The 16084-nt window shown below is 52.0% G+C and overlaps 2 protein-coding genes across 2 annotated transcripts; both read left to right on the top strand.

Annotated features, from left to right (window-relative positions):
- The first annotated feature begins 7229 nt into the window (after window positions 1-7229).
- Window positions 7230-11695, top strand: CDSN (corneodesmosin). The gene is made up of 2 exons (XM_037026610.2): window positions 7230-7429; window positions 9582-11695. Exons 1-2 carry the CDS (start codon window positions 7342-7344, stop codon window positions 10955-10957), a joined length of 1464 nt encoding a protein of 487 aa, XP_036882505.1. The 5' UTR covers window positions 7230-7341; the 3' UTR covers window positions 10958-11695.
- A 2603-nt stretch (window positions 11696-14298) lies between these two features.
- C16H6orf15 (chromosome 16 C6orf15 homolog) lies at window positions 14299-15718 on the top strand. Its single transcript, XM_017640243.3, has 2 exons — window positions 14299-14449; window positions 14695-15718. Exons 1-2 carry the CDS (start codon window positions 14383-14385, stop codon window positions 15549-15551), a joined length of 924 nt encoding a protein of 307 aa, XP_017495732.2. The 5' UTR covers window positions 14299-14382; the 3' UTR covers window positions 15552-15718.
- Window positions 15719-16084: the final 366 nt, after the last annotated feature.

Here is a 16084-nt window from a genome sequence, read left to right on the forward strand (position 1 = left end):
CTGAGGAAACAAACATGTAAATCATGGCGATAAAATGTGATCCAAGTTGAATTAGAGAGGGGCACACCCAGAGGCAGGAGCCGAAGAGGGAAGTCCTAACTTCTCTGCTAATGTCATGTTTCAAACTCATTTGACCGTAGACTTGCTTGGTATAAACTTAAGCTCTCTTACTCTACATTTTCTCCCTCTTATCTTTAATTAGGTGCTCACCAGGTGCTTAGAACTGGCTCAAAAAAACTTGTTGAATTCAGCCAAATCCACCTCCTCGGGTTTTTTCCTCCCAGTGTCTCACACTATGTCACCTTAGGTTGATCTCAGTTTGTCTGAGGGCAGCAGACAGAGCATGGCAATGAGAGTATCAGGCTGTGACCCAAGTCCTCGTCCCCACTCTGCCGTCCATTCTCTGTGTGGCCTTGGGGCGTGACTTTAGGGGGTTTCATTAGTAATATCTAAATTCCCACACAATTGTGAGCCTGTATTTCTTGTGTGTGGTTGATTATTCTGCACTCTGACACCTAGAGGGCAGTCTAGAGACGCCTCTAAGGTGTTTGCCTCCAGAGCCCTTTGTTCTTTTCCTCTAACATCCACGCCCCAGGCCTCCATCAGGCCCCATTGTGCCATCTTAGTTGCCAGAGGGACCCCTCTAAGGTGAGTCAGGCACTTGAGGTGAGGTGAGGCAGGATCCAGAACCTTCAGGAAAATGCAGGCACAGGCTGCTTGGCCAAGTGGTCCATACATTCATTACTTATTATTTCTCTTCATTTATTGGGCTCATCTCTCACTTATTTCTCTCATTTTTTGTTTACTCCATGAGCCAAGCAGGGCTCTAGAGCTGTGGATACAGCCCTAAATCAAGAGAGGAGAGCCGTGCACCCATGGGGCTTAACTTCTTGTGGGGGAAGTGAACAATAAACATATGAATATAGGATATATGTAATAGGATGTCATGTTGTGATAAATACTGTGAAGGGAAATAAGGCAGAGGATGGAAAGAGAGTGGTGGTCCATGGGGGTGGAGGGAGGGTGGGGGTACAATTTTAAATAGAAAAGCCAGGGAAGGCCTCTGAGGAGAGGGCGGGTGCCAAGAACCGAATGAAATGAGGGAGTAAGCCAGTCATGGGAATCCCCAGGGAGAAGAGGAAAAACCAGCTGGGTGCAGTGTGTAGGATACAGCTTCAGGATGCCAGGTGAAGTCCTCAGCTGCTGGTAATAGGCATCATCTTAACTTCCTGAACTTGCGTCTGCAGCTCGAGAGGACAGATCATAGTTTCTATCCCCAGCGTTGTTGAGGGAATCAAGATAAATCCCACATGTGTAGGTGTTTTGTGCTAAGATGATCGTTACCCAGGTCCAGGGCTCAGTGCCACTCTGGTTCTAGTCCTGTAGTCCAACAGCACAGAACTGGACACGGGATGCCAGCTTCCCCAGTAGGATTCCGTGTTTCTTGTTCACCTCCATGTGAGGGTGATGCATCAAGTGCTAGAGACACACTGGGGAATAGGAGAAGCTCCTGGCCGGTGAGGAGCTCCCAGCCAGAGGGTGTCACACAAGCCAGAAGAAGGAGGGAAGTCGGTCCGCGCCAATGTACTCCCAGAAGTTCTGAGGGCCACACCTGGCCTAGAAGTTGCTCCTGGTACAAATCCTTCCAGCCTCTCCCGAAAGCACGTTCAGACTGTACCCTGGCCCTTCCCTTCCTCCTCTCCTACTCCATCCTCTGGATCAGGGAGGGAGCTGAGTCTTTAATTGTAAATGACCAATAACAATAAAATGCATTAATAGCTAGAGTGGAAAGAATGACTATTTAATGGGTGAGCATAGGAGCAGACATAGTGCTGGTTTCCCCAGCACTCACTCTACAGAACAGAGAAGAGGAACAATATTACTGTTAATCTGGGAGCTAATCACAGCCTCTGTATTCATCTCCTCACAAGGCAAGAGGGCTGGAGCCACATCAGATGAGACTTAAATGGAGCGATGAAGTCTTGGGCCCACGGAGCATGACCATCACTCAGTTGACTCTCTGCTGCTAGAGGTGCCCGGCTCTGACCCCAGTCCTCCCTCCCATGGCCCAGTTGCGGTTCCCAGGGCCCTTGGAGGTAGCCAGTGGGGCTGCTAAGAGCATGAGAAGGGCAACAGTGGAGGCTGACCAGGCCAAGATCCAGGAGGTTAGGCCTAGAGGAGAGAGTAATGGACCACGGAGCCAGTGGAGGAGGGAAAGCAAGAGCTAAGTATAGACCACACTATTGAGTATATGTTGATAGGGTGTAGACCACTCCCCAGAACAGTGGATCTTAGCTTAGGACAACATGTTCTGCTGGGGTGGGATTCCCCAAAAGAATCCCCTAGGGGATTTTTAAAGTGCACAGCACTGTCCTGCCCCATCAGATTAATGCTTGTCCAGGAGGAAATCCTGGACTTCCTCATCACGGCCATGTGAGCTCCGCTGTTGTTGATGCAAGTGTGCTCCATCCCTCAGAGAACAGAGATCACCCATTGGGGAGGCAACAGGCTCAGGGGAGACAGTCACCCATGAGGAATGAGGGTGGGACAAACAGGCTCAGGAGAGAGCTTGGTTGAGAGGATGTGTGTCAGAGCCAAGTTCATGCACCTGCTGCCCCTGCCCAGGTAGACTGAGTGCTCCGGGAGGCCAGCCTTGGCCCACCCAGCTCCTAGTGGCTGTGCACCTAGAACATGTGGTTGGGAGGGGTGGAGGGCATGAAACCAGAGAGGAGGAAGACATGTTCCAGAGTAAGGGAGGGAGGAAAGGGTGGTCTGGACACATTCATTCATTCTTTTGTTCCAAAAAAATCACAAGTGTCCACCATGGAGAAGTGCTTGGATTTCAGTGAACAGACATGTGCTTTGCCCACTGTCAGAGAACCCTCAGTCCAGGGCCAATGATTTTTGGCATTTCGAGGTCACATAGGTAATGCACAGATAATGTGCCACAGAATCTACTGAGAGGAGGGCAAAGGAGTCTGGCCAGATGGAATGGAATTCTGTCCTTGATTGTCTGCCACAGGGAAGAGACTGCAGAGGCAGGCAGAGAAAGACCAAAACGGAGAGAAGTCTAGCCAGTCACTTGAGCACACAGGGGTCACAGAGGGTCCACCAGGCACAGACCAGGTAGGAACTTCCTCATACAAATGAGTCCCCTACTTTTGTGTTCTTCGTCACTGTGGGACCAGGTGGAGAATGTGGGTGACCCATCCCCACTACAGGAGAGAGAACTCAGGGGACAAACGTGGCAGGAGCATCAGCTTCCCATGTGAGGGAGGGAGCAGAGACTGCTAGAGAGAGGAGTCTGCACAAGTAGAGGGGTGTGATGGGGAAGAGGGCAGTGCGGAGGAGGTGCGGAGGCCAGAGTGGCTCCATGGGCCTCCTCCACCTCTTCTCACCACAAAATAAACTCTTCTTCCAGCCTTTTTCTCTTCCTGTGCTTTTCCCTCTCTTTTTCCCTCTCTCAAGCCAAAGCCCTATGTCTACCAAGGACCCCTGTATGGAACTCTTGTTCCAGAACTTCTGTCCTGGCTTTAGGCCCATGGATGAAATGCAGAGGGGAAAAAAAGGTAGAGCCAGGGAGGGCAGTGTGATGACTCACAGGAGATTTTGAATACCTTCCCACAGAGTTTAAGGAACCTCTGCCTTTGTCTGTGGACCACTGCCATTAATTTATGGCATGGTGTTAGTTTCATAGAGTAATGGGATGACGCGGACTCTTTGGAGTTCAACAGGCTTGAGCTTGCATCCTTTCTAAACTCTTGCTTATTACCAGCTGGTCTGGGCAAGTAATTTAAACTCAATCTCCTTATCTGTGAAATAGGGGAGAAAAAACACTTCCCTGTAGGGCTGCTGTAGGGATGAAGCACTAGGACACGTGTGGAGTATCTGGGATGATCTCCGGCCATCAGGAAATGCTGTTCTCCACAAGCTGCCTCTGTGACCATGCCCTCCCACACGTACCCATTCCTCCCTAAGCCAGGTGTTACAGATCACCTCCAATGCTGGTTCGAGCAGTCTTTCTGTTCCTCCTCCCCACTGTTCTCTGTATACACACACACACACACACACACACACACACACACACACACACACACACACACACACACATATATATATAAGTACATATATATATATACGTTTCCCACGCCAACTCAAGCCAGCAACTTGTTCTAAATATACCTTCAGCATCATCAGGGCCCTGAGTCTGAGCTGCCTGCTCCCTGCTCTCCTCCTCATTCCTCAAAGACAGGGAAGGTCCTGCCTCCTCTTCAAAGCCAAGTGCCTGCCCCCTTTCTCCATGCTAGCTCTCTGTCTGTGCTGCATGTTTCCAGCTGGACTGCAGCTCCTCAAGGGCACAGACAGTTCATCTTTTTCCTTATTACAACTTCCAAAGCATGGTGCAGGACCCTGCACACCAAACCAGTGCTGCCCAGTGCAGAACACAGGAGCACAGAGTGGCCCAGGGTGGCCTGCAGTGGCCACAACCTGCCTCCTTCATACCTATGTGGCAGGGAGACTTGATCTCTTGCTTGTGGAAGGCATATTTTAAGCTTGGTTTTCTCTCGTGGGGGCCACCCACACTCTCTCACACTGTCCATCCACTGGGCAGGCACTCACTGGAGGGTTAGGGGTCGACTGTTGCTGGGGAGGCAGCAGACTCACTTGTGCCACTTGAGCATCATTTTATTAGTGAGCATCCCAGGTGTCCTGCCTGGGTGGGCACTCAGTCAATGGCCCTTCCCTGTCCTCCTCAGCCTCATTAGCTTCATATTTTCACTGCCTGAGCTGAGAGAAGGGTTAGGGTTGAGGACAAGGACACAGCAGAGTAAAATATAGCTGAGCAAATAGGATTTCAGTAACAGAGATAGTGGAGATGGGAGGTCAACGTGAGGGCCGGGCAGACACAGGTGGGGAGATGGGTGGAAAGAGGGTCAGAGAAGACGGGACAGCAGTCAGGAGGAGGAATGTGGCCCCACACCAGGTTGTGTGGGTGGGTGGAGATCTGGAGAGAAGCCTAGAGAGACTGTGCCTCCTCCAGCCTTGGCTGTCTTGGCCAAGGTCTGATGACATCCAGGAGGAATGAGAGCAAGAAAACTAGACAAACATTGCCACCTCTGTTAGAGCTGGAAAAGAATACCCACAGGCCCTGCTGTCCCTCCCCTTTTCTGCACTCACAAGGCTCCTTGCACCTCTCTTCTTCGGGCTACTCCCCTCCCTGCTCCAAGCACCCCCTCCCTCCTTCCCCTTTTCCTCCTGGAGCCACAGCCAGCGGGGCCTGAGAGTCTAGGGAGGGAACAGATGTGACCGGGAGTGCCACCAGAGCAACTGATGTTCAGGAGGAGCAACATCTTGTTAAATAGCAGCCCTGTGTGCTCGGCTTTGTAGGGCAGGTGGCCGAGGAGACTGTCTAGGTCAGCTGGGCTGGAGACTCCAGAGACAGAGCCTGGGGCTGTGGGGCCAGCCCATCCTATTTACTCTGCTCCGGTGGAGGACACAGGCAGGACACTGAGGGGCTCTGTCTTCTGGGTGCCTATGTCAGGAGGCCTGTGTCCCCGGTCCATTTAATTTTTCTGATAATGGCACATTTGATTTTCACAAAAACCTGCAGAGTAGGCATGATGCAAAATATTCCTGTTTTATAGAGAGGACACTGAAGTTCAGAGAGGTTTGGGAGTTGCCCAAAGGTGGGAGGTTAGCTGGGGTGTGAAGCCAGGTCACCTGCTTTGAAGGCAGTGTTTTTGTTTTTCCCACTGCATCGACCCTATCACCTCCTCTCACTATAGCAGCCCCTTTTCCTTCCTTTTCCTGTCTTGAGTGCTGGCAGAAAGTCAAGGGCTAACTAGATTATAGCCATGAGTGGTAGGTGGCTATTTACATTAAAATTAATTAAAATTAAAAGTTCAGTTTCTCCTTTGGTTATACTAGACCCATTTCAAATGCTTAGTAGCCACATGTTGGTAGTGGCTACCATATTGGACAGCACAGATACAGGACATTTCCATCATGGAGGAAAGTTCAACGGACAGCACTGGGCAGGAGACAGAATGGGACAGATAGCCAAGGGCTTAGGGCTGGGGACCTTTGTGAGAGACTGGGGAAATCTGCAAATGAGTCTGGATGAGAGGAGTGGGCTGGGGGAGGAGGAGAGACACCTTGGCCTGTCTCCCAGGCCACTCCCCTGATACTGATACTCCTGGCAATACTAGTGAGCAATTAATTGGTTGGAGTGGGGCCAGGACCAAAGCAGAAGAAAAGGGAGTGAGATGGAGGAGGAACCACCCCCTCTTAGTGAGCCCAGGGCTCTGGTCTTCCAGTCCTGCCTTGCATGCTCAGGGACCCTGGTGTCTTCCCAGCCCTTCCTCACCCCGCCAGACACTAGCTGGCTGCTTCCTGCTCACTCATCCAGGCCAGGGAGCCAGCTAATGGGATGCAGGGCCACCACCTTCCCAATTAGTCCTGTGAGCCTCGTGCTCACTCACTGGAGTCAGGGTCACCAGCCGTTGGGGAGGGGCTGTGAGCAGCCTGTGAGTAACTGAGACCCAGCTATGACAGGGGTCCCCAGCCCAGGCCCCTCCCCAGGCTGGGCCCTGGCATCCAGCACCACTCCCGGTGTCCCTGGGGCCCCCCAGAAAGACGAGGTCAGGGAGTTTTGGAGTACAGATTCCTAGTCTCTCAGAGGGACACAGCTCACTCATAGGCAGAACACATAATAGGTGTGTGGCAGGCATGATACGTGGGCAGTGACAACAGGGATACCAGAAGAGGCGTGTAGACCTTGTATCTGGCAGATAAAAGTGGAGGCTGAGTGATGGATCCCAAGAAAAGAGAAAGATCCAGGGGCTGTGGATGGGGACACTGCTGGGCTTGGGGGGCTGGAGCAGGTACCTGGGTGCGGAAGGGAAAGCTGACAAACCCACATCTATGCATGGAGGGAAGATGGGAGTCAGGCTGACATTGGGGAAGTCAGAAGAGTGAAGAAGCCAGGTGAATGGGTCCCGTGGTGAGAGTGACTGCCCCACAGTGGGCAGACATCAGGGCAGAGCGCCTGTCTCCAGGTTAGGCAATGAGGAGCCATGGGCAAGCCAGTCAGGTGGCAAGAATTGATAGGGCCCTGTGGCCATGGGTACCCCACACTGCAGCCACCCCTGCTGCTGAGTAGGCAGATGCCCAGACTGATTACTTCAGCTCCTCCCGGCCACACCAACTTCCCTGGGGCACCTACCCCTCCGCCTCCCCTCCCTTCCCCACAGTGACTACTGCCCAGAGAATGTCCAGCCCTGGCATAAAGGCCCTGGGTGTCCACAAGCTGTTGTCAGTCAGAAGGCTGCACAGTCCAAGATGGGCTCCTCGAGGGCACCTGGGATGGGGTGTGTGGGAGGGCAAGTGTTGACGGTGGTATTGCTGCTGGCTGGTCTCCTCCTGCCAGGTAGGAGTCTGGGGGCCGTGGGAGCAGGGGAGGTGGGGAGAGGAGGGAGGGGAGGCATGCAGATGCCAAGTCAGGAAAGGCTGGAGGGATCCTGTGTAGGGGAGGGACGCTCTTGTCCAGGGAGAGTCCAGGACAGGACCTGGAGGGGGGAAGGGCAGGGGCTCTGGAATCCGATGCTTGTGCCTGGGGGCTGTTCCTGTCTTGTCACTCCAGCCAGTTGTTTAAACTTTCTGAGCCTCAGTTTCTGAAACTCTCTAATGAGGTTAGTGATAAGACCTGGCTCTAGTCTCTGTGCATCTCAAATTAAATAATGCATGTGACAAGCACCTTGGGAATCCTGGAGGGTTATGTGGATACTCGTTGTTACTGTTGCTGTCAGTATTACTGGAACAGTAGAAGTTGGAGATGGGATATTTAATAGTAATAATAATTGCTACCATTGATAGAGCCCTTTTTATGGCCCAGACACTATTCTAGCATTGTAAGTACATTAGCACTTTTGATCATTAGAAGAACTGTAGGAGAGAGGATCTGTTATTCCCACTCTACCAGTGAGGACACTGGGGCCAGGAAAGGTTAGGAAATACTGGCTTAAGATCACAAATTACAAAGCAAAAGCTGGGATCCAAACCCCAGGCTGTGCTGTAGACCATGGGGTATTTACAGTGTCCTTGCCTATGGCCCCATGGGCGGGGAGCAGAGGAGAGCAAGAATGACTGATGATTTTGCAGCTAAGTGAGGGGGCTGCGGGCAGAGTTGGGGCTCAGTGTGGAAGGGTACACAGAAGATTTATTTATTTACTAATTTTTTATTTTGGTATCATTAATATACAATTACATGAGCAACACTGTGGTTACTAGACTCCCCCCTTCACCAAGTCCCCACCCATACCCCATTACAGTCACTGTCCATCAGCATAGTAAGATGCTATAGAGTCACTACTTGTCTTTGTGCTCTACTGCCTTCCCTGTGCCCCCCCATACATTATGTATGCAGATTGTGATGGCCCTTATTCCCCTTCTCCCTCCCTCCCTGCCCCAGTCTCTTTCCCTCTGGCAATCGTTAGTCCAGATAATTTATTTTTGAGGGGCAAGGGGAGACACCACAAATTGTGGAGAACTGGTTGTTGGTGGACAGATTTGGCCTCTCTAAATGTGTGAAGCTCGGAGAGGTTTAGTAACTTGCTAGTATAAGGCTCTGTCCGGTGGTGTACTTGGGACCTTGTGGGTGGACATGGGGAGCGCAGGAAGGACAGGGATCCTAGGGTTAGGAGCAAAGGACAGGTTAAGGAAAGAAATGGCTCCACATCCTCGGGGGAAGTAAAGGCAGGAGCAGCCAGTGAGGGCCTGTGGGAGGCAGGTGTGCACATGATGCTGGGTGGGAGAGAGGGAAACTGATAATGGTCATGAGCTTGCAGGGTTTCCTCTGGTGGCCTTGGGCTGGGCCAGGAGTGCAGGGGTGGCTCCAGGTGCTGTGTCCTGTTGCACTGTACCAGCAGGTTCTGAAGCAACAGTGGGTGTCCCCGCATCCTGGCCCCCACCTAGCTTTTCTGGTAGGGGCAGCATTGAGATGGGAACAGAATAGCCATCCTTTGCCCAAGCCTGGACTCTCAGGAGGAGGCTGGTGACTGAATCTGCATCTTCAATTACCTATCCCTCACTCAGTTCCTCTGCTGCCAGCTCCCTCTTCTCTCTGGAATCTCTCTTGCTCCTTCTCCACTGTTTCTGTCCTCGACTGCTTTGTCTTTTGTCTGCTCCCCCAATCTGGTCCTAGTCTCAGCGGGCATTTATGCTCCCACCTCTTAGAGTCTCAGTCTCCCCCACTCTCTCTCTCCTTTTTTACTTATTTACTCCTGCCCCTTCCTCATTCCTTCTCATCTTCTTTCTTTCCTACTTCAGAGTCTCATTTTCTTTTTTTCTGGAGGATGTTTGGCTTCCTCCTTGCCCCCCTCCCAGAACAATGAAACTGCCTTTATTCTGCTCTCTTGTTTTCCTTGAGAGACAGCAGTCAGTTCTCCCTCCCCTTTCCATGCCAAACTCTCCCTGGGCTCCTTGCAGTAGAAGTCAGAGCGGCAGATGACTGACAAGGGGCTTCGAGGTGAGGGGGGAAGCCATGCTGTTCTGGCCCTTACCAACCATTCTTTCCTTCCTAGGGACCTTGGCTAAGAGCATTGGGACCTTCTCAGACCCCTGTAAGGACCCCATGCATGTCACCTCCCCTAATGACCCCTGTCTCATTGGGAAGAGTGGCTCCAGGAGTTTCAGCAGCCACAGTAGCTCCAGCAGTTCCAGCATCTCCACTGGCTCCAGCAGATCCAGTGGCTCCAGTGGCTCCAGTGGCTCCAGTGACTCCAGTGGATCCAGTGGCAGCTCTGGTGTATCCAGTGGCATCTCCAGTGGATCCAATGTTGCCCAGGGTGGTTCTTCCAGATCTTTGAAACTTAAGCCAGGATGGGGGTATTCCCAGATGAGCTACTCCTCTGGATCTGGCTCTAGTCTACAAGATGCATCCAGCTACTTGCAGTCCGGCAGCAGCAGTTCCCAGTCAGGCTCTGGCTCGGCTCTACCAATGAATGATGGTTCTTCCCCCTTTGTAATAAGCTCTTCCCAGTCTGGAGGAGGCTCAAGCTCTTCTGTCTCCCAAACCTCCTGGGTGTCCAGTAGTGGAGGTCAAAGGGTCAGCTCTAACTTACGCCCCTGTGGTCCAGACGTCCCTGACTCTCCCTGCAGTGGGGGGCCTGTCATCTCCAACTCTGGTCCCTACATCTCCAGCTCCCACTCTGTGGCCAAGGGTCAAAGGCCAGTGGTGGTAGTGGTTGAGCAGCATGGCTCTGGTGGCCCTGGACATGTCCCCTGTAGTGATGGGAGTCTTCCAGGCAAGCCCTGCTCCCCCATCACCTCTGTAGACACATCCTATGGCAGCTATGAGGTAGTAGGTGGCTCCTCTAACAGTTACCTGGCCCCTGGCCTGGCCCACAGTAAAGGCAAAATCTACCCTGTGGGCTACTTCACCAAAGATAACCCTGTCAGAGGCTTTCCAGGGGTCCCCTCCTTTGCAGCTGGGCCCCCCATCTCCGAGGGCAAGTACTTCTCCAGCAATCCCATCATCCCCAGCTACAGCTCTTCTAGTTCTGACATCTACCAGTTGGGGGCTTCCCCTGCCATTGCGTTTCAGCCAGTGGGCTCTGGAGGGGTCCAGCCCTGTGGAGTTGGCTCCTCAGGTTCTAAGGGGCCCTGCTCGCTCCCAGGCACTGGCCCCTTCAGTGGCAGCTCCAGCTCCCAGTCGAGTGGCACAATCATCCTTCAACCCTGTAGCAGCAAGTCCAGCTCTTCCGGCCACCCTTGTATTTCTGTCTCCTCCTTGACATTGAGTGGAGGTCCTGATGGTTCACCCCAACCCGATCCTTCAGCTGGTGCCAAACCCTGTGGAAAGTTCCCCTGCCGCTCCATCCGAGACATCCTGACCCAAGTCAAGCCTCTGGGGCCCCAGCTAGCTGACCCTGAAGCTTTCCTACCCCAGGGAGAGTAACTCAACAGTCCATAAGTCAGCTTTTGTATACACATCTATGTGGGAATACACACACACACACACACACACACACAAGTACGTGCACGGGAGATGTTCCAGGGCCAGGCATGGGGTAAGGTCATTTTCCTTCCCTCCTCCCTCCCAAGAAGGCTGCTCTACTTCTATGGCTGCAATAGGGCAGACTTCCCCTCATCACCTCTTTTTTCTTTCTTCCCTCATTCTCTCTACTGCTTTGATTCCCATGCTACCACTCATTTCCAGATAACCACTCCCTGAAATTTCTTTTGCCATTTCTTTGAGATGGAACAGTTCATCACCTAACCCCACCCACTCAGATTCTTGACTGGGAAAACCCTGAAACAGCCCAGAGTAACTCTGATTCCTAGACAAGTCATCCTCTCCTCTCCCTCTTTGCCAAATAAACTACAGTCCAAACTGTTGTCTGAAAACAACTGCTTTTCACTGACTTTGCATCTGGTCCACCACCGTGATATACCACTGGGTTCTCACACTCCCAGCTCCACTCCCACCCTCCATCACAGAGACCACCACACCCTCTGTGAGTTCCCAACACTCCTCCTTACCTCTCAGGGTCTCCTTCTCAGTCCCCCTTCCCGGCTGCCACTTCCCTTAATGCTCAGACACTTCCCTGTGTGAGGGAGACACCAGGGCATCTGTGGAGACTGGGTGCTTTCTCTGGATCCCGAACAGATGGCCCAATAAACTGTGTGAACCAGGTGCAGACTTTACCTTCTTGGAGTCTTGGGTCTCCTCTTAGGATCTGGTGGTGTGCTCCTATGCCTCTAGAGGTCCCCATTTTCACTCATAATTTGAACCAGTATTTCTCTTCTACCTTACAGCTCCTCCCACAAAGGAGGAAAACAATAAATATTTGTTGAACTGAAAGCAGACATTGCCTGGTCTCAGGGATGCTTCCTCCCATTTCTTTCCTCTCTCATTGTTCTAGAAAATCCATTCTCTCTCCATTCCCCACTCACCTTGTATAGAGCCTTAATTATTTCCTCCCCTTCCCCACCCAGGCTCCTTCTCTACCATTAGTTTGCATCCTCTAGGAGTCCTGAGTGTTCATTTCCTGGGTTCCTGGGACACTGGAACCTTGGGAAGCTGGAACACAACAATTCAGGCCAGATTCCTGGTGGCTGAGTAGGAGCCCAGGCGGGCGTTGTTCTGGGAGTTGGGGGCAGAGAGTAAAAAACAGGGGATGGGAGCATGACAGTGAGGCAGCCAAGCATGGTGACTCACTGGCCTACTTAAAAATGTCACAGCCCGTGGCAGAACAGAGCCAGAAGTGTCCTCTCCACCTTGGTGCCTCCACTGTGGTTCTAGAGTGAGAGCTGTGGGAGGTGAGAGGATAGAGCCTTAATAATGAAGGGGAAGGGGGCCTCTCGGGAGGAGAGAGAAAGCAGAGAGTGGTGAAGCCCATGGAGACAGGCAGGGCTGAGGCCAGGGGAGTTCTCTTATCCCAAGGAAGAGGGTGGGCTGTGCTCGTCTCTACAGGAAGGTCCTCACCCCAAAGCACAGGCTACCTCTCACAACCTCTGCTTGGCTGCAAAGGCATTCACCCCTGCTCTGGGATCTAACCCATTCCCTCCTACTGGGATGAGGTTAGCCAGTCCCAAATTTACAGCTTTTGTTGAAATTCCAAGTCCTATACCAGCAGAAATGTGTCAGATTGATGAGAAATGATCTGGGGCAGCTGAGCCAAACTTCAGGGGTGACTGAAGACACAGGAGGACTCCACGACAGTCCTGTTTCTGTCATTACTGTTGAGTCATCCTTGGCCTGGTATCTGGCCCTGGATTGCAGCCAGTGACAGGCATCCAGGTCCTCAGAGGCTCTGTGGACTGCAGCTGAAGGAGGGGTACAACCTTGGATGTAGGGGGTCCTCTAGTCTCTGATGTGGTCCAGGTCAAAAACTTTGACATCACCAAAAAAGGTCAGTGCCTCCAAACCATTGGCTATTTCTGGAGAGGAGTCCTCCCTCTTCCAAGAGCTAGCCAGCAGGGGCTGGGGATGAGGCTGGCATGGTAAAAATCTAACAGCTAATATTTAGACTTCATGCAACCGGGAAGCCTCGCCTGGGTGCCTCCTGGAAGCAACAGTGAAAATGAAGGCATTTTAAAACTTTTAATTGTAAAAATTTCAAACTTAAAAGAGTAGACAAAATAGCTAATGAATCCCCTATACTTCCACCACCCAGCTTCAACAATGATCAGTTATGGCCATTTGACAACAGCATTTAAATCTTTTCCTTTACTGTTAGTTGGAAACATCTACTCTTTATCAGTACATTCATAATCTGTGGACACATTTGACCATCTGCGGTAGGCTGAATGGTGCCCTCCCACCCACCACCAAAGGTGCCCACATCCTAATCCCTGAAACCTATGAATATATTAGATTACTAGCAAAGGAAAATTAAGATTACAGATGGGGTTAAGGTTGTTTGTCAGCTGACCTGAAAGTAGAGAGGTTATCCTGGACTATTTGGGTGGCCCAATATGTAATCGTAAAAGCCTTTAAATGGGAAAGAGGGAAGAAGAGGAGATCAGAGTGATGCAATGTGAGAAGATCCTGTTTTTTCTAGCTTTGAACATGGAGGAAGGGGCCGATGAGCCAAGGAATGCAAAGGGCCTTTAGAGGCTGGAAAACCAAGGAAATAGATTCTCCCCTGGAGCCTCCAGAAAGGAATGCAGCCCTGCTGACCCACACCTTGACTTTAACCCGGTGAGGTCCGTGTCAGACTTTTGATCTTCAAAATTGTAAGATAATAAACTTATGTTTTTGTAAGTCCTTAAGTTTGTGGTTATTTATTGCAGCAGCAGTAGGAAATTAATACACCGTCATCTCTTAAGGATGGAAACCATGTCCATTTCCCTAGTTACAGGGTTTCATCGAGGAGTAGCCCCTCTGCACCCCAGCCACATCTGCACCCCAGAACTTCCTTCCGGGTGTGATCAAGGTGAAGGAGCTATGGGAATGCATGAGAAAGTGGTGCTAGAAGAGAATGATCTGGATTCCAGACAGTAAGTGAAGAGAATCACGTGTTTCCATTGCTGAGAAGACAGTGAAGAGATTAGGACCCCAAGGGTGAATGAAGGTCCTGCTTGGTGTAGGAGCCAGGGAAGGGCAAGACTGGCAATCAGTGATGAGCTGTGAGCCAGGACACCTGCGTCAGTAAGGGGTGGGGAGCTTGAGGTAAGGGCCGGGGTGGGAACACCCAGCTTCCCTGTGACATTCAAGTGGCACCTGTTACCACAGATGGAATTAGGAATGAGGATGGACTATGGAGATTTATTGTCTGCACAACCACTGGCCCCGCCTGTCTCTGCTGTCCCCCGCCCCACTAACAGGATAAAGGGCTGGCCATTCAGGGACTGAGGGAGCTGCCAGAGCTGAGCAAGATGCAGGGCCACATGGTGGGGAATGGGACTCCCCTGGGGCTGCTCCTGGTCTGTTTTCACCTCTCAGGTATGGAGGCTGTGCCCAACCAATCCTTGTGCAGGAGGGAACTGGGGGTCCCTGGAAACTGGAATTAAGGGAAGGGGTAAAGGCAGAAGGATGCACACATGGGCTCCTGAGGGAAGTAGAGGAAGTGGGGAATGGCACAGAGGAAGTGAGGGGGCTTGAAGCAAAGGGGATCAGGGAATCAAGGCAGGGAGGGCATTGGGACCAAGCATCCAGTTCACTGGCTGCCTCCTCCTCCCTTCCCTCAGGCCTCCTCGCTTGGAGCATCAGTGCAGTGGAGGAGAAAGTTCCTCACGGCCTGGGGACCAGCTTGCCTCTGCTTGGACAACCTTCCCCGGCTGGTCACTCCAACTCTAAACATCCTCAGCTAGAACCAGACACTGGGTCTAACAACTTAGTAAGGGTTCCTCTGAAGCCCAGTGTTTCTCCATCAGACGGCTCCCAACCTGCAGGAGGTTCTGGGGTTCAGAGGTGGCCCCCATCTGGGGGGCTGCCCTCTGTGGATTCCTGGCCCTCTGAGGATCCTTGGCAGGTGATGCCCGCTGCAGTTGAGGACCACATGGAAGAAGGGCTGCCTGAAGAGCCGTCTTTCCTTTCTGGTGGTGTCACCCTCCCTCTGGGCAGTGGTCCTTGGCCTGCAGGACACTTTGCATACTCCGCAGGCCCCTCACCTGAGGCTTTACTCCCTGATCAGGACTCTGAGTCTAGACGGCCACCCCGTTCTAAGGTGCTGAGAGCCCAGAGGCTAATCCTTGCCCACCATCCACCCTGGTCTCTCGTCAGCAGGATTCGACGGCCGCTTCTGCCTGGTCACCCCTGGGAGACCCTGAATCCTGGCATGTCCTGGGGAGGTGGAGGTCCTGGCATGGGATGGGGAACAAGGCCCATGTCACACCCTGGGGAAATCTGGGGTATCAATAATCAATACCCAAGTTCTGGCTGGGGGAATATTAATGGGTATCCAGGAGGCAGCTGGAGCAATATTCATCTACACCCAGGTATTAATAATCAGTTTCCTCCTGGAGTTCTCTATCCTCCTGGCTCTTCCTGGAACATTCCAGCTGGCTTCCCCAATCCTCAAAACCCTGGGTCACAGTGGGGTTAGGAAAATGACAGAGGAGGAAAACCCTAAACTGGAGGTTAGAGAAGGGAATCCTGCTCCCTCCACTTGTCATGTGAGCTAAATCAAGATTTTATCAGTGTGTTTTCTAGCATCATCTCCACGTTTCACTGCTCAGGCCCATTTCCAATACAACACACACAGTTGCTGAATCTGTTCCTTTGTCGCATCTTTGTTTCTAGTGCAAACTGAAGTGAGTTTTGTCAGTCCCCATTTCCTAGCCACCCCCATGTCCCTGTAGGGTCCTCCAGGGGCTCTGCCATCCTTTGCAAAAGATCAAAGCCCAGGTGTTTGAGGGTGGAGCCTCCTGGTGTTACCTGCAGGTGGGAGTGCTAGCGCAGAACTGTCCTGGAATCAGAAAAGGGCAGGAAGGCAGCAGGACTAATGGAGATGGCACCTGTGGCAGGGGGAAAGGATGAGGGCCAGGACATGAGTACCAGCACCAAGTGAGGAACGAACACCCTTTGATTCACAGAGAAAGTCATTTGGTGTATGTCTATATTTTCTTCCTCAGAAAT

This window comes from Manis javanica, chromosome 16 (genome assembly GCF_040802235.1).
Source record: "Manis javanica isolate MJ-LG chromosome 16, MJ_LKY, whole genome shotgun sequence".
In the NCBI taxonomy this organism is placed as follows: Eukaryota; Metazoa; Chordata; class Mammalia; order Pholidota; family Manidae; genus Manis; species Manis javanica.

What these genes read in the sequence shown, in the direction of transcription:
- CDSN (XM_037026610.2), top strand. Translation starts at nt 7,342, where the DNA reads ATGGGCTCCTCGAGGGCACCTGGGATGGGGTGTGTGGGAGGGCAAGTG. An exon ending in GGCTGGTCTCCTCCTGCCAG is followed by an intron (nt 7,430 to 9,581) that starts GTAGGAGTCTGG and finishes TTTCCTTCCTAG; the next exon opens with GGACCTTGGCTAAGAGCATT.
- C16H6orf15 (XM_017640243.3), top strand. Translation starts at nt 14,383, where the DNA reads ATGCAGGGCCACATGGTGGGGAATGGGACTCCCCTGGGGCTGCTCCTG. An exon ending in GGTCTGTTTTCACCTCTCAG is followed by an intron (nt 14,450 to 14,694) that starts GTATGGAGGCTG and finishes CCCTTCCCTCAG; the next exon opens with GCCTCCTCGCTTGGAGCATC.